At 38.6% G+C, this 24519-nt stretch overlaps 1 protein-coding gene and 1 long non-coding RNA gene across 4 annotated transcripts in view; one reads left to right on the forward strand and one right to left on the reverse strand.

Moving 5' to 3' along the window:
• Positions 1-697: 697 nt before the first annotated feature.
• Positions 698-24519, forward strand: part of mamdc2.S (MAM domain containing 2 S homeolog) — a 39397-nt gene continuing 15575 nt past the window's right edge. The window contains exons 1-7 of one of the 2 annotated variants that reach the window (XM_018243845.2): positions 698-968; positions 6042-6155; positions 15114-15382; positions 17085-17169; positions 18255-18392; positions 19296-19552; positions 21725-21818. In XM_018243845.2, coding sequence (XP_018099334.1) covers positions 926-968; positions 6042-6155; positions 15114-15382; positions 17085-17169; positions 18255-18392; positions 19296-19552; positions 21725-21818 — 1000 coding nt within the window. In that variant the 5' untranslated portion in view covers positions 698-925. The remainder of the gene's footprint in view (positions 969-6041; positions 6156-15113; positions 15383-17084; positions 17170-18254; positions 18393-19295; positions 19553-21724; positions 21819-24519) is intronic. The other variant, XM_018243844.2, reaches the window with a different exon arrangement.
• Positions 15149-24519, reverse strand: part of LOC108706969 — a 31734-nt gene continuing 22363 nt past the window's right edge. Inside the window, exons 1-3 of one of the 2 annotated variants that reach the window (XR_005965030.1) lie at positions 19447-22056; positions 17574-17651; positions 15149-15278 (exon numbers count right to left, since the gene is read on the reverse strand). This is a non-coding gene — a long non-coding RNA (uncharacterized LOC108706969). Of the gene's footprint in view, positions 15279-17573; positions 17652-19446; positions 22057-24519 lie in introns of those variants that run through there. The other variant, XR_005965029.1, reaches the window with a different exon arrangement.

Below are 24519 nucleotides of genomic sequence, written 5' to 3' on the forward strand. Positions count from 1 at the left end.
TAATACAAAGAAATGGGCAAAATTAAGGGGGTTATTTATTAAAGTCTGAATGCCAAAAACTCAAAAATTTTGAGATTTTTTTCACTATAAAATGCTGCCAAGTTTGTATATAAGTCAATGGGAGAGGTCCAGGGCCGGATTTACATAGCGGGCGACCCTAGGCCAACTGCCGTTCATCTCCCCTGTCCCCTCCCTTTTATTTGTGCAAATTCTCATCATCTGGACTGGAGCAATGGGGATTGCACACAGGAAATTTAAAAAATGATTGCATCTCCAGCGCATCCCCAGCGTTTTTGAACCGATGTGGGTGTAGTTGGGCAGCATGCCACCCCCCTAAAATCCTGCTGCCCTAGGCCCAGGCCTAGGTGGCCTATCCACAAATCCGGGCCTGGAGAGGTCCCTATCATATTTGAAAGTTGCATTGGATTTAGGCCAAAAATCTGACTATTTTGGGCTTTTCAGGCAAAAATCAGAAAAATTCGAGCGATTTTGGAAAATGTTTAAAATAGATAAATATTTCTATATATATAACGTTTATTTCACCACAAAATATCAGCATTGCAAACTTAGAGAATCTTTGAGAAAGGCAAAAAAGCAGCTGGGGAAGGCTTGGGGCACACCACCAGGCAGGCAGCAGTGGGGGGTAGTAGCGTGCTATGTGACATGTTTACAGATGAGGGTGCCAGGTTCCTGTATCTCTCTTACTTGCCTGGAGACAGAGGCAGCTGAGAACTTTTCTTCTCTCCTCCCCTTGTGATCTGTCTATGACCTGCAGCCATCCCTCTCTCCCACCTCCCCCCGTCCGCCCCTACGACCGGGGACAGCTGGGCTCCATCCTCTATCCATCCAGGAGCACGGCCCGAAGGCTTTCAGAGCTGCCTGCCCGATACTCCCAGTGGTATCTCTTCACAACAGCGCGGACATAATGCTCTATTACTGGGTCCTGCTGCTGCTGCTGTCTATGACAGGTAAGTACTACTACACGGCTCAGGGGGGATGGGCTTTGGAAAAGTTGGCACTTCTACAAGCCAAGGTGAAGCAGTTCAGGTGATACAAAGTTACTTTCACGTAAAGTGAGACCGACCACTGATGTGCAGTGAATGGGCTAAACTTTTATACGCTTCAGCCACGGTAGTCTAAACCAACTGACAGTTTATGGGGGGGGGGGCAGAGAAGTTTTACTTCTCTGGGGGGGGGGGGACCAGATAAGTTTTACCTCAGAAATGCAGCAGTGCCACAATGAATATATGTCGTACAATGGCCCTTTTTTTAATCATGCCTATTTCACTTGCAGTGAAGTTTTCCTTAGTTAAAATAAATGATATTGTATCTTAACAGAGAATGATTTTAAAGGGGGGTTCACCTTTAAGGTATGTTATAGAATGGCTATTACTAAGCAACTTTTCAATTGGTTTTCATTATTTCTTTTTTATATTTTAATAGTTATTTGCCTTTTCATTCTGACTCTTTGCAGCTTTCAAATGGGCGTCGCTGACCCCTTCGAAACAGCAAATAATCTGTAAGGCTACAAATGTATTGTTATTGGTACTTGGTATTCCTCATCTTTCTATTCAGCTCCTCTCCTATTCAAATTCCAGTCTCTTATTCAAATCAATGCATGGTTGCTAGGGGAATGTGCACCCTAGCAACCAGTTTGCTTAAAATGCAAATTGAAGAGTTGATGAATAAAAAGCTAAATAACGCAAAAACCTTAAATAATAAAAATGAAAACCAATTTCAAATTGTCTCAAATAACACTCTCTGCATCATACTAAATGTTAACTGAAAGGTGAACAACCCCTTTAACACATCTGCTGGTAGAATGTTGCAAATACATATATATATATATATATATATATATATATATATATATATATATATATATATATATATATATATATATATATATATATATATATATATAATGCTTATAATTACAGTCCCAGATAGACACACTGCCGTTCATTTAATCCTTCTTCAGCTGCTGAATGTTAAAGGGGTTGTTCACCTTTCAGATAAGTTTTAGTATGATGTAGATGATGTTCAACTTGCATCTTAACCAATCTGGTAACTAGGGACCAAATTACCCTAGCAACCATGCATTGATATAAATAAGAGACTGGAATATGAATAGGAGAGAGCCTGAATAGAAGGATCAGTAATAAAAAGTAACAATAACAATACATTTGTAGCCTTACAGAGCATTTGTTTTTTTTTAGAAGGGGTCAGTGACGCCCATTTGAAAGGTGCAAAGAGTCAGAAGAAAAAGGCAAATAACTATAAAATAATAAAAAATAATTAAAATGAAATAATGAAAACCAATCAAAAAGTTGCTTAGAATGGGCCATTCTATACCTTTAAGGTGAACCACTCCTTTATGTATTACATCTTTTTTATATTTTGGAAGGTGTTCGTAGGTAATGGACAATAAAAAAGGCATTCAACAGATGCCTATTGTTCAAGGACGAAGGAAGGACTGGCCAAAAAGGATTCCCTTCTTAGTTCATGAGTTTGGAATCCTTGGAAATTGTGCATCAGACCAATATATGTATAAATCCTTCCCTCCGTTAAGGATGAGGTTAATCCTGCTCTGCAGCAACAGTCTATTACTGGAGACAGTTACATCCACTATGGGTTCTTTCCTATTTGATTTTATGTGGAAATAACTCCTGAGTTCTTATTCCTCTTTATTAGTCATTTCAGTTGAAATCCTGCTTTCAATTCCGTTTTGGAAATATGGAACTGATTTTAAAATAACAAAAAAGCAAAACAAAAGAAAACCAGAATTCTGTAACAGATAAATGAAGGAGTTAGGGAAAATATATTGTATTCGAGTATTTTAAATGTATCACTACAAGGAAAGTGCCACAGAGGTTCCCTTATTTGATGTACCTGTACTTTCTCAATGTAACAAGGGAACAGGTTTGGCACAGTTCTGCAAGGCAAAGAACAGCATGAAACGATAGTCTCCCCATTCCAACTTGGGCCTGAAATGTATTACTTTTATCTTAAGACGAGGTCACATGTGGTGTTTTTATGTTGCATTTTTAAAAATGTGCAGTCGAGTGTAAATATGCCAATGAAACCACACACAAAATAATAGTATGCGTTTTTCAGCCTGTAGTTTTCTTTTCCCAACACACATTTCTGTTTTTTCTAGTTCCCCACAACTCCACTCTGAAGAATTTTAGGAAACGTGAAAAAAACAAATTTACATGCAAAATGTAACCATACACAACAATAATACATGTTATTACACAACATAATTATGGCACCAGCATATAACGCCATAAATATGTATATGAGCAAACCATCTCCCGAGAGTGTGGCCTCCATATTGAAATACGATGCGTGTATTTCCAAACCTGCGGATCCCACAGAGTTCAATAATATTGCGTTTGCTTGGTGTTGCATGGCAGATATTGAGTCTCAAGCGGAATTGCTATAGTGCGTATTCCATTATATTCAATAGAGGTTCATTTTTGTGTGTACACTTGGCTGCACATTTTAAAAAAAAAAAGCATAAAAACGACCACATGTGATCTTGCCCTTATCAAACGTCTAGGATTAGTGTGGGAAACAAGTCCAAGGTTATCTGTGGTAGGAGCTATATAGCAACTTCTGTGGTTTATCTTGGCAGCTGTGGTGAAAGCAACTGTATGTATCTTCTATTTTTTTCTCACATACACAGTGTGCGCAGTGCATCCTATTTCTGAATATTTTTTATTTATGCATGCATTGTAACAGGAGAAGCTACCATGCTGCTTGCATGGCTGTGAGTAGGAGCTACCATATTGCTTGGTTGGCTGGCATAAATCTAATAATATTCACATATAATAATAATAATTATATCATTTACCAATATTGAGATGTATCTGTTTTAGGCTCTTTTTAGTTGAGCAAAGCACTATGGCACCTCTAGCCACATCTATTGGCAAATATGCATAGAAGGAATGCTCTGAGCCTTTAAATAATGTTGCCTTCATAAATTGAATACTGGCAGTTTTTTTTCAGTGAGCCAGCACATTTAATTTCCGATTACAATCCATATCAGGATTCAGGTCTACCAGCAGCACTTGGTATGTTGGTGAACTATAACACTTAGGGTAAGGACATCCGGGCAGATTCGGGAAGATTAGTCGCCCCGGCGACCCTGGAATGCCCATCCCTGCTTTTTGATTTTGATTTGATGTTTTTGCTGTATTTGATTGCCTGATCAAAAATGTCACCAATAAAATGTGTATGCCATTGCCCTCCTGTGGAAGCAAACTGATGTGTGAGTTTGTTTGTGTTTATGTGTTCTGTCTGACACTGTATATACATGGTTAATAATGCTTCTTTTCAGGGTTATTTATTTTTCAATGCTTCGCTTCCCAATAATTGCACCTGAGTTGCCTATCATTGAATAAGTTATAATGTGAGACTGAGAATAAACATACATTCCTGAAGATACAGAAACTGCCAGGTTTTCAGCTGTGGAAACAGATGTGCAACCACCAAAAGTAAAAGGGATTCTATGTTTATTAAATGTACATTTTGTGGCTTATAAATTTGCCCTAATGCATCCAGTTAGGTGAGACCAGTCTACTGTAGGTCAACTCTTTAAAGTGAATCTCAAATGATATGCAATGGATTACTGCATTGGGTAAGTTGCCCAAATTGTGTAAATTCTCCTAATGAACATACTTAGGGACATATTTTTCAAGGGTCGAATTTCGAATTGGAAAAACTTCGAAGTCGAAGGTTTTTTTTTGGTCGAATAGGTCTGTTTTAGCTCGAATAGGTCCGTATTTGGCCGAATTCGAATTGTACGAATCGAAGGAACAGAGCATTCGATCGAATTCTATTCAAAGTTTTTCCCAAAAAAAACCTTTGATTTTTCAAAGTTCACCAATTGACTCCAAATAGGGTCTAGGAGGTCCCCCATAGGCTAAAACAGCAATTTGGCAGGTTTTAGATTGCGGATGGTCGAAGTCGAATTTTTAATGAGACACTACATGATAAATTTCGATATTCAAATTTTTTTCAAATTCAAATCGAATTTGAACTATTCCCTAGTCGAAGTACACAAAAAATAGCTCGAAATTCAAATTTTTTTCATTCGAAAATTCACCTCGACCTTTGATAAATCTGCCCCTTAGTGTGTGGTTTTATTAATTTCTTGCCATTTAAGTGGTCTGTCCAATGTTAACCAATACCATTTAGCAGGAATAATACATGTTCTTTATACAAAGGCACGTCTACAAAAATTCCCAGTAGACTCAAGGTACTCTGCAAGCCCAAACTTCCACCTAGTCACGTGATCTGTGCAGTTTGGTAATCCATTTGTTACCATGTTGTACTAATATCTTCCACTCTGGTTTATCTAGATCTGCTATTTTAGCTGTGAAAAGGCAAAGTGCTGGTTTAAAGTGGAAAATACGTTAGTCTTACTTTCCCTCAAAGCGTTTGGACACCAAACTCCCCTGACAGATGTGGGGAGGAGATTTTTTTACATTAATGTATATTTGCCTCTCCAAGGAAGAGCAGGAAGTGATTCTGTACTGTAATGTAGTAGTGTAATAAATGTTCTGTGCATATAACCAAATCTTAGCTGAGCCTTTATGTGTTAGTAGCACAGTTTGTATTACAGTGGGTGGATCTGCTTTATGATCCCAATATTTTAAATGCTCACTATGTGGCTGCATTGTAAAGCTACAGTGAAACCTCAATTTTACATCCCCTGATTTTAAGTTTTCCCTAATTTTACATTGTTGTTTTGTGGTCTCACCTATATATTATGCATAACACTTTTCCCTGATTTAAAATTTTCCTGGATTTTACACCATTTTTCTGGTCCCCTGAAAAACATAAAATAGGAGTTTTACTGTATACATTCAGCTTAATAACTGTGCAGTTCTGTTCTGGTATTAGAAGGCCACTGTGAGGTAAACTTTTATAGGCTTTTTTGCATCACTGTAATTCACTCGATTCACATATTTTCCACTTATTTTTATTCAGGTTAGCAGCTGAAAGGAACTGAACTTTCTTTTTGTTGGCAGCTGTGCAGTTGGCTGAAGTGGCTGAGATTTCTCCAGGATCCTGCACCTTTGAGAACAGCACATGTGCCTACACCTCAGCCTTTCCGTTTCTCCAGTGGACAGTAAATACTGAAGGTGAGAGCTTGATATCTGTTCTGCTGTCCATTTCCACTTTAAATTCAGTATGCAACAAAGTATAACCTATAATGTGACCATTTATAAAGTGTTCACAAAAAAAGTTCTGTAGAGTCCTTAACAAGACTTGCACTCATTGCACTAGTGATGCTGCCCACCTTTGACCCCAGGATCGCCCCTGGTGTGCTAATACATTGTTATGTTTATAATCTATTCTGCTTGATTCAAATGTAAACACTGATACATAACTGACTTGATTCACCCAGATCAATTTGGCTTTATGCCTGGCAGGTCTACTAATATTAATCTGAGGAGGTTATAAGAGCAGTGGCCTCCGCCAAAGCATTCGATTCCATAGAATGGCCCTATCTCTGGGAGACCCTTTGAAGGTTGAATCTGGGGGAGCAGTTCATCAAATGGCTACAGCTGCTATACCAACAGCCATCTGCAAGGGTCAGGGTGAATGGTTTGATATCTGCACCATTCCACTTAAGTTGACAAAACCTGCCAGGGTTGCCCACTGTCGCCATTTCTGTTCGTGTTGGCCATTGAACCCCTGGCCATAGCCATACGTGAATCTGACTCTCAGCCCACTTACCAAGAAAATATCCCTGTATGCTGACGACCTACTAATATACCTAGCAGACACCCAAAACTCTCTTTCTGCCCTACTTAGCATAGTGGAACAGTTTGGAGTATTCTTAGGCCTAAAGGAACAAATTCCTGTTATTCCCAATAGATTAACAGGCCCCCCATACCCTCCCACCCAATGCTCAGCTAATGTGGGTTCAGGAGTTTAACTATCTCAGACTCAATATACATGCAGACCTCACTCGGAGTCTGACCTCCAAATGTGAGCAAATCTCCCCCTCACCCTGTGGGGGACAGTTTACCTTATTAAGATGGTATATCTCACTAAATTCCTATATCACATGCACAATGCACATTTCCCCAAGCCTGTTTTTAAAAAAATCAACCGTCTGAATCTCCCTTTTATATGGAACTAAAAAGTGCAGAGAATTGCCTGGGAGAAACTGACGGCTGACAAAGAGGATGGAGGTCTAGCCTTACCTAATTTTGAATTATATTACCTGGCATCCCAAATATACTATTTGCATTGGTGGTATCACCCTGACCCATATAATTCCAATATTGCATTACAAGCTAATATAGCAGGGGCGTTACAAAGCTTAGAGAACATACCTTATCGCAAACTCTCATATGTGGGCGTTATACCATCCACCATTAATACACCCCATAGAGCCTGATGTCAAGGGCTGAAAAATCTTAAAAAAGATACCATTCGCCTCACTCCCTTCCTTCTGCTGTGGGGAAATTCCAACCTCCAGCACTTTGAAACCAAGAAGATTTCCTCTACTGGCCACAAAAGGGAATCAATTACTTGGACAACCTGATAATAAACAATACATTCATCTCATATACAGAGCTCAAAGCCAAATGTGCTCCTGAGAGTCTACCTCTGTTCACCTATATTCAAATCTGGCATGTTTTCAGTGCCCAATTTGGCACACTCTCCCCAACTCTGACCACCTTTGCACTGGAAGAGTCCTAACTGGCAAAACAGCCCACAAAGCTGGTATCCAGAATATACCACACCCTATTAGCCAGTATCTCTCCCCCATTCCATATAACACAAAACAAATGGCAATTGCAGATACCAGAGCTCACCCAGGATGACTGGGTTGAAGCCACGGAGACAATGTACACTCGCATAATATCAGTCAGAGATAGACTGATCCAGTATAAGGTCATCCATCAACTTCATACAACCACCATAAATTATGGGCAAGACAGACAATGATATTTGCCCCAGTTGTAGAATGCTGGTGGGCAATTTCAAACACATGATCTGAGCGTGCCCAGTAATAAACACCTATTTGTCTCAGGTAATGGCCGCCCTAGCTACCACCCTTGACTTTCCACAGGTGCTTTCTCCATTGGTGAGTCTACTGGAGGTAGTGGACCAATTAGTGACCACTGCCCATGCAAGAATGAGGTTCAGAGCACTACTGTATTATGCTAAGAAATGCATAATCATGCATTGGATGGGACCTACTGTAATGGAAATGGAAGTCATTACTCACATCCAAGATGGCGACGGCGTCCAAAATGGCAACTCCCGGCCTCTCCATGTGGATCCTGCTGGTCGCAGCGCTATGACGCCAGCGTCTTCCTGCCTGCCGATTGGTCGCCGGCGACGGAATGGTCAGAATGTGCGTCAGCGTCTAAACGCCAGCGTCAGGACTCCAGCCTCAGCGTCATGATGCCATTGCGCTCAAACTTTGGCGCCAATCCTGGCCTATATAAAGCCTTCTGGACATTGCAGACATTGCCCAAGTATAGGTTTAACTTCGTGTATACCTGGGTGTGTTATTACTGATTGGTTCCTGTGTACCAACCTTGCCTGTTATTTCGGATTGACCCTTCTCTGCCTGGACTGAACTATTGCCTGGACTTTTGACAACTCTCTTGCCTTACCCTTCTGATACCGCAAACTTTGGTTTAACTACCTGCCTGCTCCTTGGTCTGCACTCCAACTGTGCCTTCGGGCACTTACACCTACCCCTTCCACAAGGGACTCCTGGATAAAACTAGTCAACAATGTAATACCCTTGATTAAGCATACACACGAAGCCAGAGGTACGGGCCTTAAATTTGACAAGATATGGAGCCCCTGGTGGGAATCGGGCCCTGGCACTCAACCAAGGGATAACATGGCGAGTGAATAAGGAAGTCCAGTTGCAAGTAAACACAGTATATGTAAAGTCAAACTGTAAATTAGGGAAAAAGTGATAAAGTAAATCAAATCCAGTGTCACGCATTTGTAATAACATTGTTTATTGTCTTGTTAATGTCTATTGTTCATGAAATGAATAAAGCATTACCTTTATAAAAAAAAGAAAATAAACTTGTACATATATTTAAGTATGTATCCATTTTAGTGATTTGCAAAGCTGTATTTTGCTCTTTTGTTGTTATTTATTACTTACATTGATACTGATGTGGCATGAAAACTTGTGTACCTTACACCTGTCCAAAGCTGTCACTATGCAGGTTTCTTGTAAGATTAACAACATACCTACCACACCCATTATGAATCACACCCCATTAGCACCTAGCAGGCTAGCAGTGTACTTGTGCATCTGTATGGGGGCTACTATATTATTATAAGGGCTCGTAAACAGATGATTGCACTTAAAAAAAATTAATATTAGGAGTACAGAAGGTTGGTAGTGCTAAACTAAACTAAAAAAATAATATAGATCCAGTTCCAAATAGAAAATTTACTGTTTAGAACACCAGTAATGGTAAAAACAATTCCAATTTTGTCTGGTTAAGTGTTGCAGTCTAAAAAATGTGCAAGTTGATATATAAAAATTCAGAGTATCCCTCAAAGTAAAAGCTTTTATCTACTATTTATTAGAGCGTTGGAGTTTGTTCATGTGGTACATGTGGTCACCAAATGTTGCCAAGATGATTTCATATGCTCATCCTGTACTCATTTCCATCCAGTGCTACAGCACTACAGAACACAATGGGAGGCATGTTTATTACATGGTGAATTTCGAATTTATGTGAGTTTTTTTTAACTCTATTAAATTCAAATATACTCGAAATTAAATTGGGGGTTATTTAATAAAAAAATTTAATATCTAAAACTTGCACAAACTTTACTGACTCGAAAACTAGAATCGACATTGAATTGAATTTGTCTAAACTCAATTCGGGTTTTTCTCCGAAAAAAACTCGAATGTCAGGAAGGCTACATACATGTCCAAATTGGTCCCTGGACCTCTCCCATTGACTCTCCTGCACTCGCTCTGGTTTTTATTTACAGTTTGTCAGCGAGCGCAGGAGATGAGGAGCCAGCATTTGGGTCTGTCTGACTGAGGTCTGTAGTAATTCATTATTAATAATGGGGTGTGGCAATAAAAATGATTTCTGATTCCTTTTGGGCATGTTTGTTGGGCATTATTGTTTCAGAGATTATCATTTTGCCACATACAGTATATACAGTACAGTTGTGATTTGTGAACACGCTCACCAGCCTTATCCAGCATCTATATTAGGGCCTGTTATAAACTGCCCCTGCCCACATGGCCCGCAAGCAAACAGGTAGATCAGGTCATGTGTACCCAGCTTTAAAGCATTGACTAGGCAATCACTTCTCATTATTATGATAGCTAAAGAAAGTGAGATAAAATTTGACCCAACAACTCCAAATTTTAGTTTTTTGCATGTACAGCCCACTTTAATTCACCCATAGCACTTTGTCATCAACTCTTTTTAAACCATTCTGTTGTGAGGTTATTTTTTTTTTTGCTGCATAATAAAGTCTGAATTCAGTTGTATGCCAGTTAATCTCACTTTGTGCTGAAGGATTCTCAAGTAAATTGTGGAATTCACTTTAGCGCCAGTGAGAGCAAGATGAGCAATCCAGATATTGATCCATATGTTTTAGGCCTCCTTCACACCTGCATTTTTTATATAGCACCATGGGACTTTGTTTGGATCACAAAACGAGAACATGCATTTTATTATTTATTTATGAACTGTGCAACTTTATCAATTCTAACCTGAAAACTTTAGTTAAGCCATCAATAGGTTTGCAGTTAGCAAGGGGTTTCTACTAGACATTCTGTCTGCTGCCAAGCAACTTCACCTTTAGCTCTTCTGTCCAGAGCACAATCTTTCTACACACTTGATAAGCATTACTAAACTTTGTGTATCTAGAACTATATCATAAACAAGATTACTCTTTTCATAGAAAGTAAATCAAGATATTCACACATTTGACATAATGTTTCACAATTAAGTTAATATCTAATCACATACATTATACACAATTTTACAGTCACAAAACATATCTTAGGGGTTATCACTTAACATAATACATTAATAAATTATGTATGGAAGTGGTTGAATTTAAATGTATAAATGTGTATAATTTATTGTATTATTATCTTTTATTTAGACAGCTCCAATATGTTATGCATCACTGTACATTGGTTGTCATTCACACCATGTCAAATATCTATGTATGTAAACTAATAAGATATACGGCTATATTTTACATATTTACATTGGGCAGAGGAATTAGTATTTTTTCTGGTAGATATTTGATTTGGATTACAACTCAAAGCTCTTCATATAAATATAAGTAAAATACAAATATTAACACTTGGCACAAACTCTATCTTGACAAAACATTTTCCTTATTCTGTTGTTTCGTTCTTGTGCTATAAGATTAAGATGCTTTATAAAACATTTATATCATGTTAATTTACCATATTCAGTAGCCACAATGTGAGCAAGAAAGAAAAGAAGGTCCTGGGAAAAATGTTTATCAGAAACATTTATCTTCTCAACACTTTCTTAGCTAGCCAATTGCAAGATTATGGAATCCTAGTAACTGGGCCTAGTGATTTTCAGTGAATGTCTATAGAATTTCAACACATTTTATTTCTTTAAATTCTACTTTTATAGCATATATTTTCTACAATGTTGTAATATCAGCATGGTTTCAGCAGAATAAATACTTTCAGTTGCAAAATTCTTAAAATACTGGCAAATACCAGCAAACACAAAAACGTTGGAAATTACTTAATGATTTGATCTTACATTAAAATGTACAACATGACATATTACATATTTCTCTTCAGTGCTAGATTTACTAATAGTTTAAGAGCTATAAATATAATATGGCAGCTATGATTAGCAGCATCAGATGCAGCTTCTTGTTTCTGGACATTGATTACTAGTCAGTAGAACAATAGTTGAAGCCTCTGGCCTTGGTTTCCACTCCACATGTTTCTAGTCAGTGATCCCTGTCGAGGAGCCAGAAACCAGATCTTAACATTGTTGAAGATGGTGGCCGACAACCTCGCTACACAACTATACAGTTACTGCACCAGTTCAGGGGGCCCAGAAACTACTGAGAGCAGGCACAGATACTGTTTGTGTATGGGCACCCTGAGTTTAAGATCAGTTGCAAATTGAGGGTGGGGGTTTCAATGTGCTTTAAGATGAATATAGTCGTTTTTTAGTCATTTACTTTCGGCGTAAATGCTTTGTGACTGAGAAATTTCGTTACATACCTTGCTAATGTTTGCAAAAGCCATTTGATCACAAAGTTTGCGAGGAAGTCGTTGAGGTCTGTAATCGGTCAAAAAGGAAATGCCCCAGTAGAAGCAATATATATGCCAGCTTTCACAATAGCTGTCTAATAAGGAGTTACTGGTTTGGTTTGCAATTTTAGACTAGCCTAAGCTGACAGTGTTCTTGTTTAATATCTTTCCTATTACCTCCCCGAAATCTCCTTTTGCATTATAATCCACTGGCAAGAAGATTGGGTCAGGTGCTGCCCTAGGCCACAGACCTCTGAATGTACCCCCTTTCCAATCAGCACATGTATACTTTGTGAATCATCAGTTGCAGAAGATAGGGGTACCCCCCTCTTCCTTCTCAGCTTTGCTGCCAGATTTAGCAGCAAGTGTCTGGCAGTGAACTGGGGATTTTTTTTTAATCTTTTACAGATATTTAGCTTATCAAACACAAAGGAGCTTTGCATAGTTTTCTACCAGTTTCATATTGTACATTTTTCAATGATAAATGTAATATTTGTCTTGATCATTTTCCACAACCAGTTCACTGACCTTCTTGGTCATCTAATTGTTCTTACTAGATCAGTTTAGGTGCCATGTTTGACTTGTTTAGTAAACCCTGATCAGATAGAAATTTTGCCCACACCCGTGTTTATCTTAAACCATATGCTTTATATACTACCCAATACTGACAAATACTTGTGTCTTGTAAAGTCACTAGCGGAGAATGCTAGATGTACATAGACACCTTCAAAAATGTACATTACTGCAAATGGCAACAGTAGCTGCTTGGATCTGATGTAGCATGAATAACTCTTTTCCATAAAATAATTTGAACCACATGGATTCTAGCTTGCAATTTTACTTATCCGTATAATTTGTGGTAGCTGCCTCCCTGGCAATCCCTTTTGGATAACTGCTATTGCAGTATCGGTATAGGAAACAGCTGCAACAGACAGTAAGCCTGCAGAGGGAGGGGCACATTTATATTTCTGGTCTGTTACATAAAAATTGGCATGTTACATTAATATTGCTTTTCTGTTGACTAGAGAGGTAATAGGCAGTTGCTTAAAGGAACAGTTACACCAAAAATGAAAGTGTTTTAAAGTAATGAAAATATAATTTGCTGTTACCCTGCACTGGTAAAACTGATGTGTTTGCTTCAGAAACACTACTTTAGTTTATATAAACAAGCTGCTGTGTAGCAATGGCGGAAATTGAAAAAACGCTATATGGCACAGATAACAGATAACACCATTATGTTCTAAGAGCCTATCTGCTATCTGCTGTGTAACCTGAGCATTTTCTCCTTTGAATGGCTGCCCCCATTGTTACACAGCATCTTATTTAAATAAACAATAGTAGTGTTTGTGAAACAAACAAAGCAGTTTTAGCAGTGCAGGGCAACACTGCATTATATTTGTATTACTTTAAAACTATTTAATTTCTTAATGTTACTGTTCCTTTAACTGATGCATTCGCGTGTTCAGGGAGGGGGCGCTTGGGTGCTAGGACCCTGAGGCCTTGGGAGGCACAAAGCTGAAATCCCCTAAAATTGGATGTTTAACACAACGAAATCTACTTGTGTATGGCCACCTATATACAGAGCAAATCAATCTTGCCCCAAGTTGCCAAAACCTGAAGAATATTCAGATAACACTGAAAATGTATATGACATATAAATAGCATTATGGCTTTCCTCATTTTTATTTTTGTTACATTTAAACACGATGAGTTCAGAACAATACTTGTCATATAATTTTCCTTATGGAGCAAGTAAAACCACTTCATTCTTTTCTCATTTTACCTTAACAGCTGAATGTAACTATAATTGTGGGGTAGGTGTGTGCCATGAATAGATATTTAAGCCATTTCTATTTCTGTATTTTTGCCTGCCATTATGAATTAAAGGATAAGAATTCAAAATATATTTTAAGACATATGAAACATGTTTTCAAACACAAAAGGACAATGTGGGTCCCACCCCTATCTGCACCCTATGCACATGTCTAGTTTGCATAACCCTAGTCCAAACTTTCTGCCAGATGGTGAAATGCCATTTATCACCCAAACAATGTGTTTCCAATGCTCCAGAGACCAATGGCAATGTCCTTTACACCATTTAAGCTCATACTTGGCAATACACAAGTTTGATATTAGGTTTGTGGCATCTTGTCACCCATAAAACCCCATGCTCCCTATGAATTGGAATTCAGCAGTGAGGGTTCCAGCTGAGGATGTTATGTTAAATTGAGTGTCTGGATAGTTTTGTCTACAAAGTTGTCTAGACAAATTCGAGTTTGGTTATAACCTCCGTTGCAGTCCTACAAAAATGGATGCAGCACATATTGATGCCAGCTTCCGGTAATTCCCACAGTGGGCTATGTCAATAAGCTCAACAAATTTGTGCCTAAAGAACCTCGAGGAGATGTCATTTTGACGACGAGGCCCAGAAATTGTGCAGTCCCAATTTGCAGTGCCTATCCAAACGCACACAATTGGTATTTAGACACATTAGCCGCAAAGGTGTCAAACACAACTACCCCTTGTGACCTCAATTATGTTGCTACTAAGGTGTTTCTACAGGAGTCAGAATATTATCATTATTGTTTTGGTTCAATATAGAGAGCTAAACAAAGCTTGTCTTTTTGGTAAACCTGATAAAAATGGTATAGGGTTGCTGAACAATACAACTATAATAAATATGCAAACATTTCTATGGGCCGATATGACCAAGATGGCAGCATTGTCGAATAATAATATATAATATATTTCTCTAAAATCCAAATACTTCTTTTATAACAATAGTTTAATGAAATATGTATGGTTTCAGGTCATTACATTTCCGTGGACTCATCCAATGGATTACGGGGGCAGAAAGCTGTGCTGATTAGTCCAGATCTTCATTTTGCAGAATGGAGCTGCATCAGACTGGTGTACCAGATTGCAGGCTCAGAAACCACTCCAAGTCCAAGCAGCTTGAATGTGTTTGTCAGGCCTGAAGGAGAGAGCTTTGATTACCTGTTATGGTCAGCAGAGGAACATTCAGACAGCTGGCTAATATCAAGCATAGATCTGAAGAACACAACAAAAAGGTTCAAGGTATACAGAGCCAGTCCTTTAATGTTTGTGCAAGTAAATAACAAAAAATGAACAACTAATAACACCTTTGTGCCATTGAGGAAGACATAGGGGCTTTGGAAAATAGTAGCATAGTAGTGTTTTCTTAAAAAATAAAAAACAAAATATACTTCAGAGTTTCTGTAAGATTTTGTTCTGCTTGTTTGTAATATTTTACCCATTTTTGCAAGTTAATACATTGTATTTGAAAGTACAGTGCATTTTCCATGTAGATTTAACTGTAACTTAAGTAGTCATTTGAAAAACTGAAAAATATCAAAATGTTTCGATTGCAACATGTTTGAGAGTGCAAAAATCATGTCTGTATCTATGTATGTACTTACTATGCATGCACCTGTATACCATTATATACCTGTATGCACCCGTATACTCAGTTATTTTCTTCATTAGATTAGCATAGATCTTGTGCAGCTATACTATGGCAAATATAGTGGATCACTATGCCTAAAAAACCAAACACCTCTAGAAATAGTGACCGCACATACAGAGTGAGTGCAGCGGAGCTCACGGGCGCATTAAATCTTCTCTTCGGTAATCTTCATTAAGTGAGTGGCGTATTGACGCATGTACAGTTGGAGCAATCTTCCAGTTTGCGACAATTGTGCATGCGCCGAAAGAGATGGGAATTGCCGAAGGGGAGAAAGAAGACACGAAGATTACCGAAGAGAAGAAGATGGCGCCTGTGAGCTTCGCTGCGCTGACTCTGCAATGTGTGGTCACTATTTCTAGAGGGGACAGAATTTAGGGGTAAGACTGTGCAGGGGGGGGGTTGGGAGTGTTACTCTCATCTCCCTTTAGTGTTAATTATAAAATGTCTTAGAATAAATGCTTATCGAATAACAAAGAATCAGTCATTGTTACAGAAGGATTGGCATTAGTACACAGTTAATAGAGTACTGATTTATGAACAGTGGGTATATATAGAGGAATATTGGTCGCTAACGCAAAAATTGTTTGCAGTTCATTAAATAAATAAATAAATGTTTGCAATGTGAAAAAATTTGCCTTTGCAAACACTTTTTTGCCCCTCAAATGACAGTAGGATGGCAATTGTGAACTCAATAGTTTGCTATAGTGTGCAGTGTATGTAATAAAACTTCTTAATGAAAAAGTTTGTTTCAAAACTTTATGCCACCTTTAAGTAGGTGTTAACGATTCACAATGTGCAGTTAAGATTCGCAATGCACAAAAACTCTAATGAAGAATATTACATTGCGACATGTGAACTTTTCTTTATTAAATTTCCCCCTCTTTGTTCAAGCGCAGTAACAGCAACCAGTAAGCAATTAGTTTTAAACAAATTAGAAAATGAAAGTAAAGACCAGCAATGTTAGTAAATGTTGGTTCTTCTCAGCAGTGTACCTTTTAATATGCTCCATACCCTCTCTTACTAGAATTGTATATATAAAAAAATGACCCAAAAGCCAAATTGGTGTTCAACACAGCTAGCCATTGTTTAAAGGCTTCTTCGACACCAATTTATATGGTGAAGTGTAAAGAATACAGGATAGTATAGACCAAATGTGGTAGTGGTGGGAAGGAAACATACTTTGCACAGTTGCTCTAGGATGATGTTCCGGTATTTCTGTGATTTCTTTTCTGGGAGCCAAGTTTTTTACACTCTCATATAAATAAATCTGTATCTGTTTATATTTATTTGTAGGTCATTCTGGAAGGTGTATTAGGAACAAATGCAATGAGCAGCATTGCTATCTTTGAGGTGAAAATGTCTACTGGTTATTGCATTGGTATGTACTCAGTCTTTTTTTTAATAGTTTCAGCCCTTCCACATTACCATGTAAAATGGCTGACCAGAGGAAAGTGTCATATTCATGCAAACGGACGATGATAAAAAAGTCATATTTTGTGCATCAAACAACAATATACTTTGTTCCTTTTCTAAAGGTTTATTCTACTTTAAGCAAACTAAAGCTCATAAACCTTAAATTACTAAGCAGCCGGCAAGCAAACAGTAGTTATCATCTCCTAATTTTTCTTCAGGCTGGGACTCTTGTTTTGGGCCACCTAGAGTTCCTTTCCCACTTAATTCATATACTTATAAGTGCCTGTAAACCATGGGCAGATGTGGATTCTGCAAAATACCAGTGCAAGACAAAGATGCTATAAACATTTTTATGTTGCCACTACCTACCTTCCTTGTTCCTTTCTTAGATTTTCCAATGTCCATATACTGTAAGAGGCAGGATGTGTATTTCTGTGTTTGAACCATCTAGTGAGACAACATTTTGTAATCATTATCTAGAGAGCAAACAATGCAAACTGGTAGACCCATAGCTAGGGTTGGCACCTTTTCTGAAAAAATTTTACCGGCCAGTGATGGGGCGGTAACGCTGTGATGTAAAAAGGGACGGAGCCACGGGTAAATGGTCAGACTGTGACGCAAAAAGGGGACGGGGCCACGTGTGACATGATGCAAAAGGGGACGGGCCCCATCGTGAGAGGGGCAGAAGACTAAGGAGAGGTAAGTTTCAAGGGCCAAGGGCTTTTGTTATAGGTATTACAAATTACCGGCAGCTACATTGCCGGTAAATTTGTAATACCGGCCCTGACAGGTATTTTACCGGCCAGGCCGGTAAAATACCGGCCGGGTGGCAACCCTACCCATAGCTTTGGAAAAACTTAAACAAAGTTCATGCTCATGTTGCCTTCTGTTCCAGCTGTAGTAGATCAATGGAGTATATAGCCTAGTGTGGAGTCTGCTTAGAAAGATATTTCACCATAATCTGTACCAAATTTGAAAGACAGTGAAGGGAAACATTGCTGAATTCTTATTTATGTCGTTGAATGAATTTAACTCTTGAACTCTTTCCAGAATGTGACTTTGAAGGAAACCATCTTTGTGGGTATATGAACAGTTGGAACCCAAATGTAAACTGGTTTGTTGGAGGAGGCAATGTCAAGAATTCTCGTTCCATTTTGCCAAGAGACCACACACTAAACAACGAATTAGGTAGGCTGGCATATAAGGCACAAACTGTCATATTCATTTTACTACAATGCACCTTGTAACCCCCTGAGTTCCACCTGCTGCTCATACAGCATTTGCAAAAAAATTGCAGCTGTGTATGCATCTGCTGATCCTGCATACAAGAGGTACAGCTCTGCAACATGCAATAAGAATTTTGCAGCCATTAGAGCACATAGCTAACGTAACTGCCATCAGTAAATAAGCTCCACATGCTCAAATCACAGCAAGATTCAGAGCTTCCCAGTTCTGGTAGCAAAATGCAATTACCAGATTTACAAATCTTACCTTTTGTAATGCAAGTGGTAAGGGCTTTTAAAAGTGAATTCTAAAAACATTTCAGACTATAGTGTTTAATAGTTACTGCTCATACTTTCATAGCTGTACAAAGGACTGACTGCATATTTTTCTCTTATATCACTAACAATGAATGCCTTTATAATAAGTGTATATATGTCAGTTCATCATAGAAAAGGCAAACAGTGGCTCTGATTAGGGGCATAACTTTGGGGTCCTGGGCCTCCCTGTAAAAATTTTTCCCAGACCCCCTCTGCACATAATTGTGGGTGACCCATGATTCCCCCCCACCACACAGACCTTCAGCTCACCCGTGATCCTGCTTGGGTAAAATTTCAGTCTGGATCTGGAAGTAATTCTAGGGTTAAACTACTGTAGAATGTTGTGTCCATGATCATAACTGAGTTGTGTTATTGATGCCGCATGCTGGGGTGCTGGCATGCTGTAAGTATACTGTAAGTGTTAACTGCCTCACATAAAAACAAGCAGTGCCACCCTATTAAAGCCACTGGATTAACCCCAGCATTACATCAGCTTGGATATTACTCTCATTCTATTCACTCATTTAAATGTGTTTATCACATTTTGTAGGGCACTACATGTATGCTGATTCTGTTTATGTCAAACATTTTCAAGAAGTTGCCCAGCTGGTCTCTCCACTAATTATAACCCCAATATCAGGCTGCCTTTCATTTTATTACCAACTTCAGCGTGAGAGTAGCAATATATTTGTGGTACATACCAGAGATCTTCATGGCTCATATGATGAAATCTGGAAAATGGGTGCTGTGAGACAAGGAGAATGGAATCTAGCAGAAGTTGATCTAAATGCACCTGTCCCATTAGAGGTAAGCATGAATCGATTATCTTAATTTATCTTCATTTTAGTCATGCAATAAATATTATATATATTGCTGTTTTAGCCTTTAGGAACATAAACCAGTTACTCCAAGACCGCACGCCAAAGATATTGTCATAAAAAGCAGAAAATTCTTATTTATTATTGAAAATACAATAATACATTTTCTAAACAAAAAAATGTCACACAATAATGTCTAAATTTCTCAACATAAATAGCCACAAAATCAGTATACCATCCGATCGAGTCTAAATATTTTAAAAACACAATATAATCAAAGGAAGTACTATATAAGGAAATGTTGCATGGTCTTGGGGCCTTTAAGACCACAGTTGGACAGTGCTACTTTACATAATTTGTTTTCAGAATCTATAACTGCACGTTACTGTTTTGCTGGTGGACAGGACCAGCAGCAAATATGGACTCTTGCTGATAATACTAAAGGTATTGGACCTGTTATCCAGAATGCTATGGACCTGGGGTTTTCCAGATAACGGATTGTTCCGTAATTTAGATCTTCATACGTTCAGTTTACTAAAAAATCATAATATACCAAATAGGTTGGTATTGTTTCCAATAAGAGTGAATTGGCTGCCAACACAAATCTGAATTTGCCAGGTTAATCAATAACACCTTCACAGGAGTTCCAAGTTGCTTTACTGCAGTTGCTGGTGATGCTCCAAAAAGGATTCAATTAAGCTTGCATTTTGACACAAATTGTTTGCAAGTTCAGAGTGAGTGCCTTGTGTATTACTTCCAGAGCTTGCACTGTTGATGCAACTCACTGTTGGTTGCTAGGTCCAGGGTGGTGGCATATCCAGGGTTCTGCATTGTTAGTAGGTGCAGGTGTGTGCCCAATGATGGAAAAAACAGCATGGACACATTAACAATCATGTGTATTTGGATGCAAGTGGATTCACATGTTTCAACATGTACTCTCTGATTGTGTCAATTTTAGAGCACCCGCACTTGCAGGTACGTTCTGAAATGACTTTCAAAGCCTTGTGGATTTTGTCACTAACCTGGGCACTTAATCATAGGCCTATTAAATGCCCATTTTAGGCACAAAACATATAGGTCTATATGTGTGAAAGGTGCCATTTCTGAAGTATGGAGTGTCTTTTTGATCTCCTGCACTGACTCCAGAAAAAAATACAATGCTTCTGAATCTTAATTCAATACGAGAGCCCAGAATACTGAGAACTTGCACTTAGATACATTTGTAACAATATAAGATAAGCAAAGATACAATTGTAACTATTTAAGATAAGAACTGAAGAACTGTGGCTCACAGCTTAAGGGTAGTGACACACAGAGAGATTAGTCGCTCAGCGACAAATCTTCTCTACTGCAGGCAACTAATCTCCCTGAAATGCGTTCCCGCCGTCGAGAATATGAATTGCTGGTGTGATGGCATACGAATCAATTCGGACTTCCGTGGTTGCCAGAAGTTTCCTTGTGAGGCAATTTCGGGCGAATTTGGAAATCCGAAGCGATTCATATGCCATCCCACCGGCGATTCGTACTCTTGCTGGTGAGATTCGTACTCTTGCTGGTGAGAAGGTATCTGGGGAAGATTAGTCACCTGCAGTAGAAAAGATTTGTCATTAGTAAAACTGTTATAACAAATAAAACATGGCCTGTAAATGTCCAAAATGTCATAACCAGGCAAATTTTGTAAAACAGACATGGCAATTAGGGGGGATGACCATAAAAAAAAAATCACATGATCAGCAATTAGTCTGACTTGAAAGGGAACTGAACCGGTCTTTGCTTGTGTGACTGCAGGGCTGTAATTGCCTATTCCCCTGTAGCAGATATATAGGGAGCTCCAACAGAGGGGCCAATTGTAATGATAATATTCATTTTTAGCTTGGGTAAATATATTATTCATTTTTGCCTACAACATTAGGGGGGTTTCACTTATCCTATATGTCTATTTTAAATTAAGAAGTAAGAATGGGAGATTGTAGGCAGCATAGGGTATACCACCTCAGGTGGCAGGGAGAGCAGAACTGCCCCTGGATCCTTGTGTAAATGGCTTACTGAATGAAAGAAGAAATAAGGCCTATACTAATATCTGTAATTGTATTTAGAAATTCAGTCACAGAATGTTATATACATGCCCTGCTGTCAGATAATTGTCATCATTTATTTTTAGGTTATTTTTGAAGTTGCCTTTAATGGTATCCAAGCAGGATATGTTGCCTTGGATGATATATCATTTTCCCCAGTTTCCTGCAGTGGACAGCAAGGTATTTAACTGTTCTTCTTTAATTTTTTAATGTCTATAGTCCATTTGCAGGAAAATCTGGAATTATTGTAGAGAAGAAATAGAACTTTGGGAACCCCTCACAGCCTGCATAATAATTTACTCCACTTTCAAAAAGTGTTCCCAGGAACATCAGAGTACTGCAAAAATGTGGGTACCCTTGTAATTATACTACTTTCCATGCATGTAACTGCTCAATACTGATTACTGGCAACACCAAATAGGTTGGATTAGCTCATTAAGCCCTGAACCTCATAGGCAGGTGTGTCCATTCATAAAAAAGGTATTTAAGGTGGCCAAATGCAATTTGTGCTTCTGTTTGACTCTCCTCTGAAGAGTGACAGCATGGGATCCTCAAAGCACTCTCAAAAGATCTGAAACCAAAGATTGTTCAGTATCATGGTTTAGGGGAAGGCTATAAAAAGCTATCTCAGAGGTTTAAACTGTCAGTTTCAACTGTAAGAAATGGAATCAGGAAATGGAATGCCACGGGCACAGTTGCTGTAAAACCCAGGTCTGACAGGCCAAGAGAAATACAGGAGTGGTATATGCGGCGGCTTGTGAGAATGGTCACAGACAACCAGTAACGTAACTGGAGGGGGGTGGGCTCTGGTGCGGGATGTGCAGCCGAGCCGGGCCCCCCCACCCCCCGGACCAGATTATCTGCCCCGAAATCAGCCGCTGCGGCCAGAAATCGGCAGTGCGCGAGCTGCCGGGGGCCCTGAGGGGGTGCGGACCCTAGCCCATTTGCACCCCCTGCTCCCCCGGTAGTTCCGCCACTGCAGACAACCCAAAGATCACCTCCAAGACCTGCAAAACATCTTGCTGCAGATGGTGTATCTGTACATCGTTCCACAATTCAGCACAATTTGCACAAAGAACATCTATATGGCAGTATTAGAAAGAAGCCCTTTCTGCACTCACACCACAAACAGAGTTGCTTTTTGTATACAAAAGCTCATTTAGACAAGCCACAGTAATTTTGGAACAAAGTGCTTTGGACTGATGAGACAAAAATTTAGTTATTTGGTCATAACAAAAAGCGCTTTGCATGACGAAAGAAGAACATGCATTCCAATAAAAACACCTGCTACCTACTGTCAAATTTGGGGAGGTTCCATCATGCTGTGTGGCTGTGTTTGGCTAGTTCAAGGACTGGGACCCTTGTGAAAGTCTAAGATTAGATGACTTCAACCCAATATCAACAAATTCTTCATGATAATGTTCAAGCATCAGTCACAAAGTTGAAGTTACACAGGGGTTGGATATTCCAACAAGACAAAGACAAAACACACTTCAAAATCTACAAAGGCATTTATGCAAAGGGAGAAGTACAATATTTTGGAATGGCCGTCAAAGTCCCCTGACTTGAATATCATTAAAAATCTATGGGATGATTTGAAGCAGTCTGTCCATGCTCGGCAGCCATCAAATTTAACTGAACTGGAAAGATTTTGTATGGACAAATGGTCAAAAATACCGCCATCCAGAATCCAGACACTCATCAAAGGCTATAGAAGGCTTCTAGAGGCTGTTACATTTGCAAAAGGAGGCTCGATTAAGTATTGATGTAATATCTCTGTTGGGGTGCCCAAATGTATGTACCTGTCTAATTTTGTTCTGATGCATATTGCATATTTTCTGTTAATCCAAAAAAATGTATGCTAAAATACTACTGTTTCAATAAGGCATGTTATATATTAAAAGTAAGTTGCTACTTTGAAAGCTCAGCCAATGATAAACAAAACACCAAAGAATTAAGAGGGTTCCCAAACTTTTTCAACATTTTCACACACACACACACACATATCTATATATATATATATATATATATATATATATATATGAATAGAAAAAATACCAGTAAAAATATGTTTGAAAGACCTACAGTATTATATATTATGTTATAATCATAAATATGAGTGCAAACAGTATTTTATATTTTATTCTTTTCAAATCAGTATTTTGCAATTCACTCAGAGAAACTTGTTTTTCAGCAATGTCTGCTGATTGCACATGCCGTATCTATGCACATTCCTGAGTATATTTTTGGGGTAAAACTACACTGGAGATTTTGATCCGATTTTGCGGGTGAGGATTTTATCTTTGATCTTGCCCCGGCAGCACCACAAGAGTTGTAGGATCCTACAAAAATCTGATCTCTATAGCTAGAATATAAAGTCGAATCAGATAAAATCGGGTGGTGCGGGTTGCTCATGCATCTACATCCTAGTCAATGTTTTTAAATAAATGATGGTCAGACACCAACAGATATTATCTCGTAGGATGAAGACGCAGCATGCAGTGTTTGCATCCAACAGTAGGGTTGGATCGGATGGAAAATTTTCCATGTTGTTTACACATCAGATTTCTGCATCAGTCCCATTATATTTTGACTCATGCAATTATAGCCGACCTGAAGAATATGATCAGTTGATCCAACTTAATATTTAATTAAAGGGCCAGTATCTTTTCATTTAAATTAAATACCAATTCCATAAAATTTTACTTTTTATGTAAAAAGATTAACATGTTTCCCTCTTTTTTTCTAGGTTGTATAAAGGTGTTGCTATCTCTGCTTGCACTTTCACAATTGTCCAAGACACCCTTGTTCACAGGCTGGCAGAGAAATAGCTATTCTTATGACCAATGATAGTTCTCAACACACGTTTATTCATACACAC

Source organism: Xenopus laevis, chromosome 1S (assembly GCF_017654675.1).
Source record: "Xenopus laevis strain J_2021 chromosome 1S, Xenopus_laevis_v10.1, whole genome shotgun sequence".
Taxonomy (NCBI): domain Eukaryota; kingdom Metazoa; phylum Chordata; class Amphibia; order Anura; family Pipidae; genus Xenopus; species Xenopus laevis.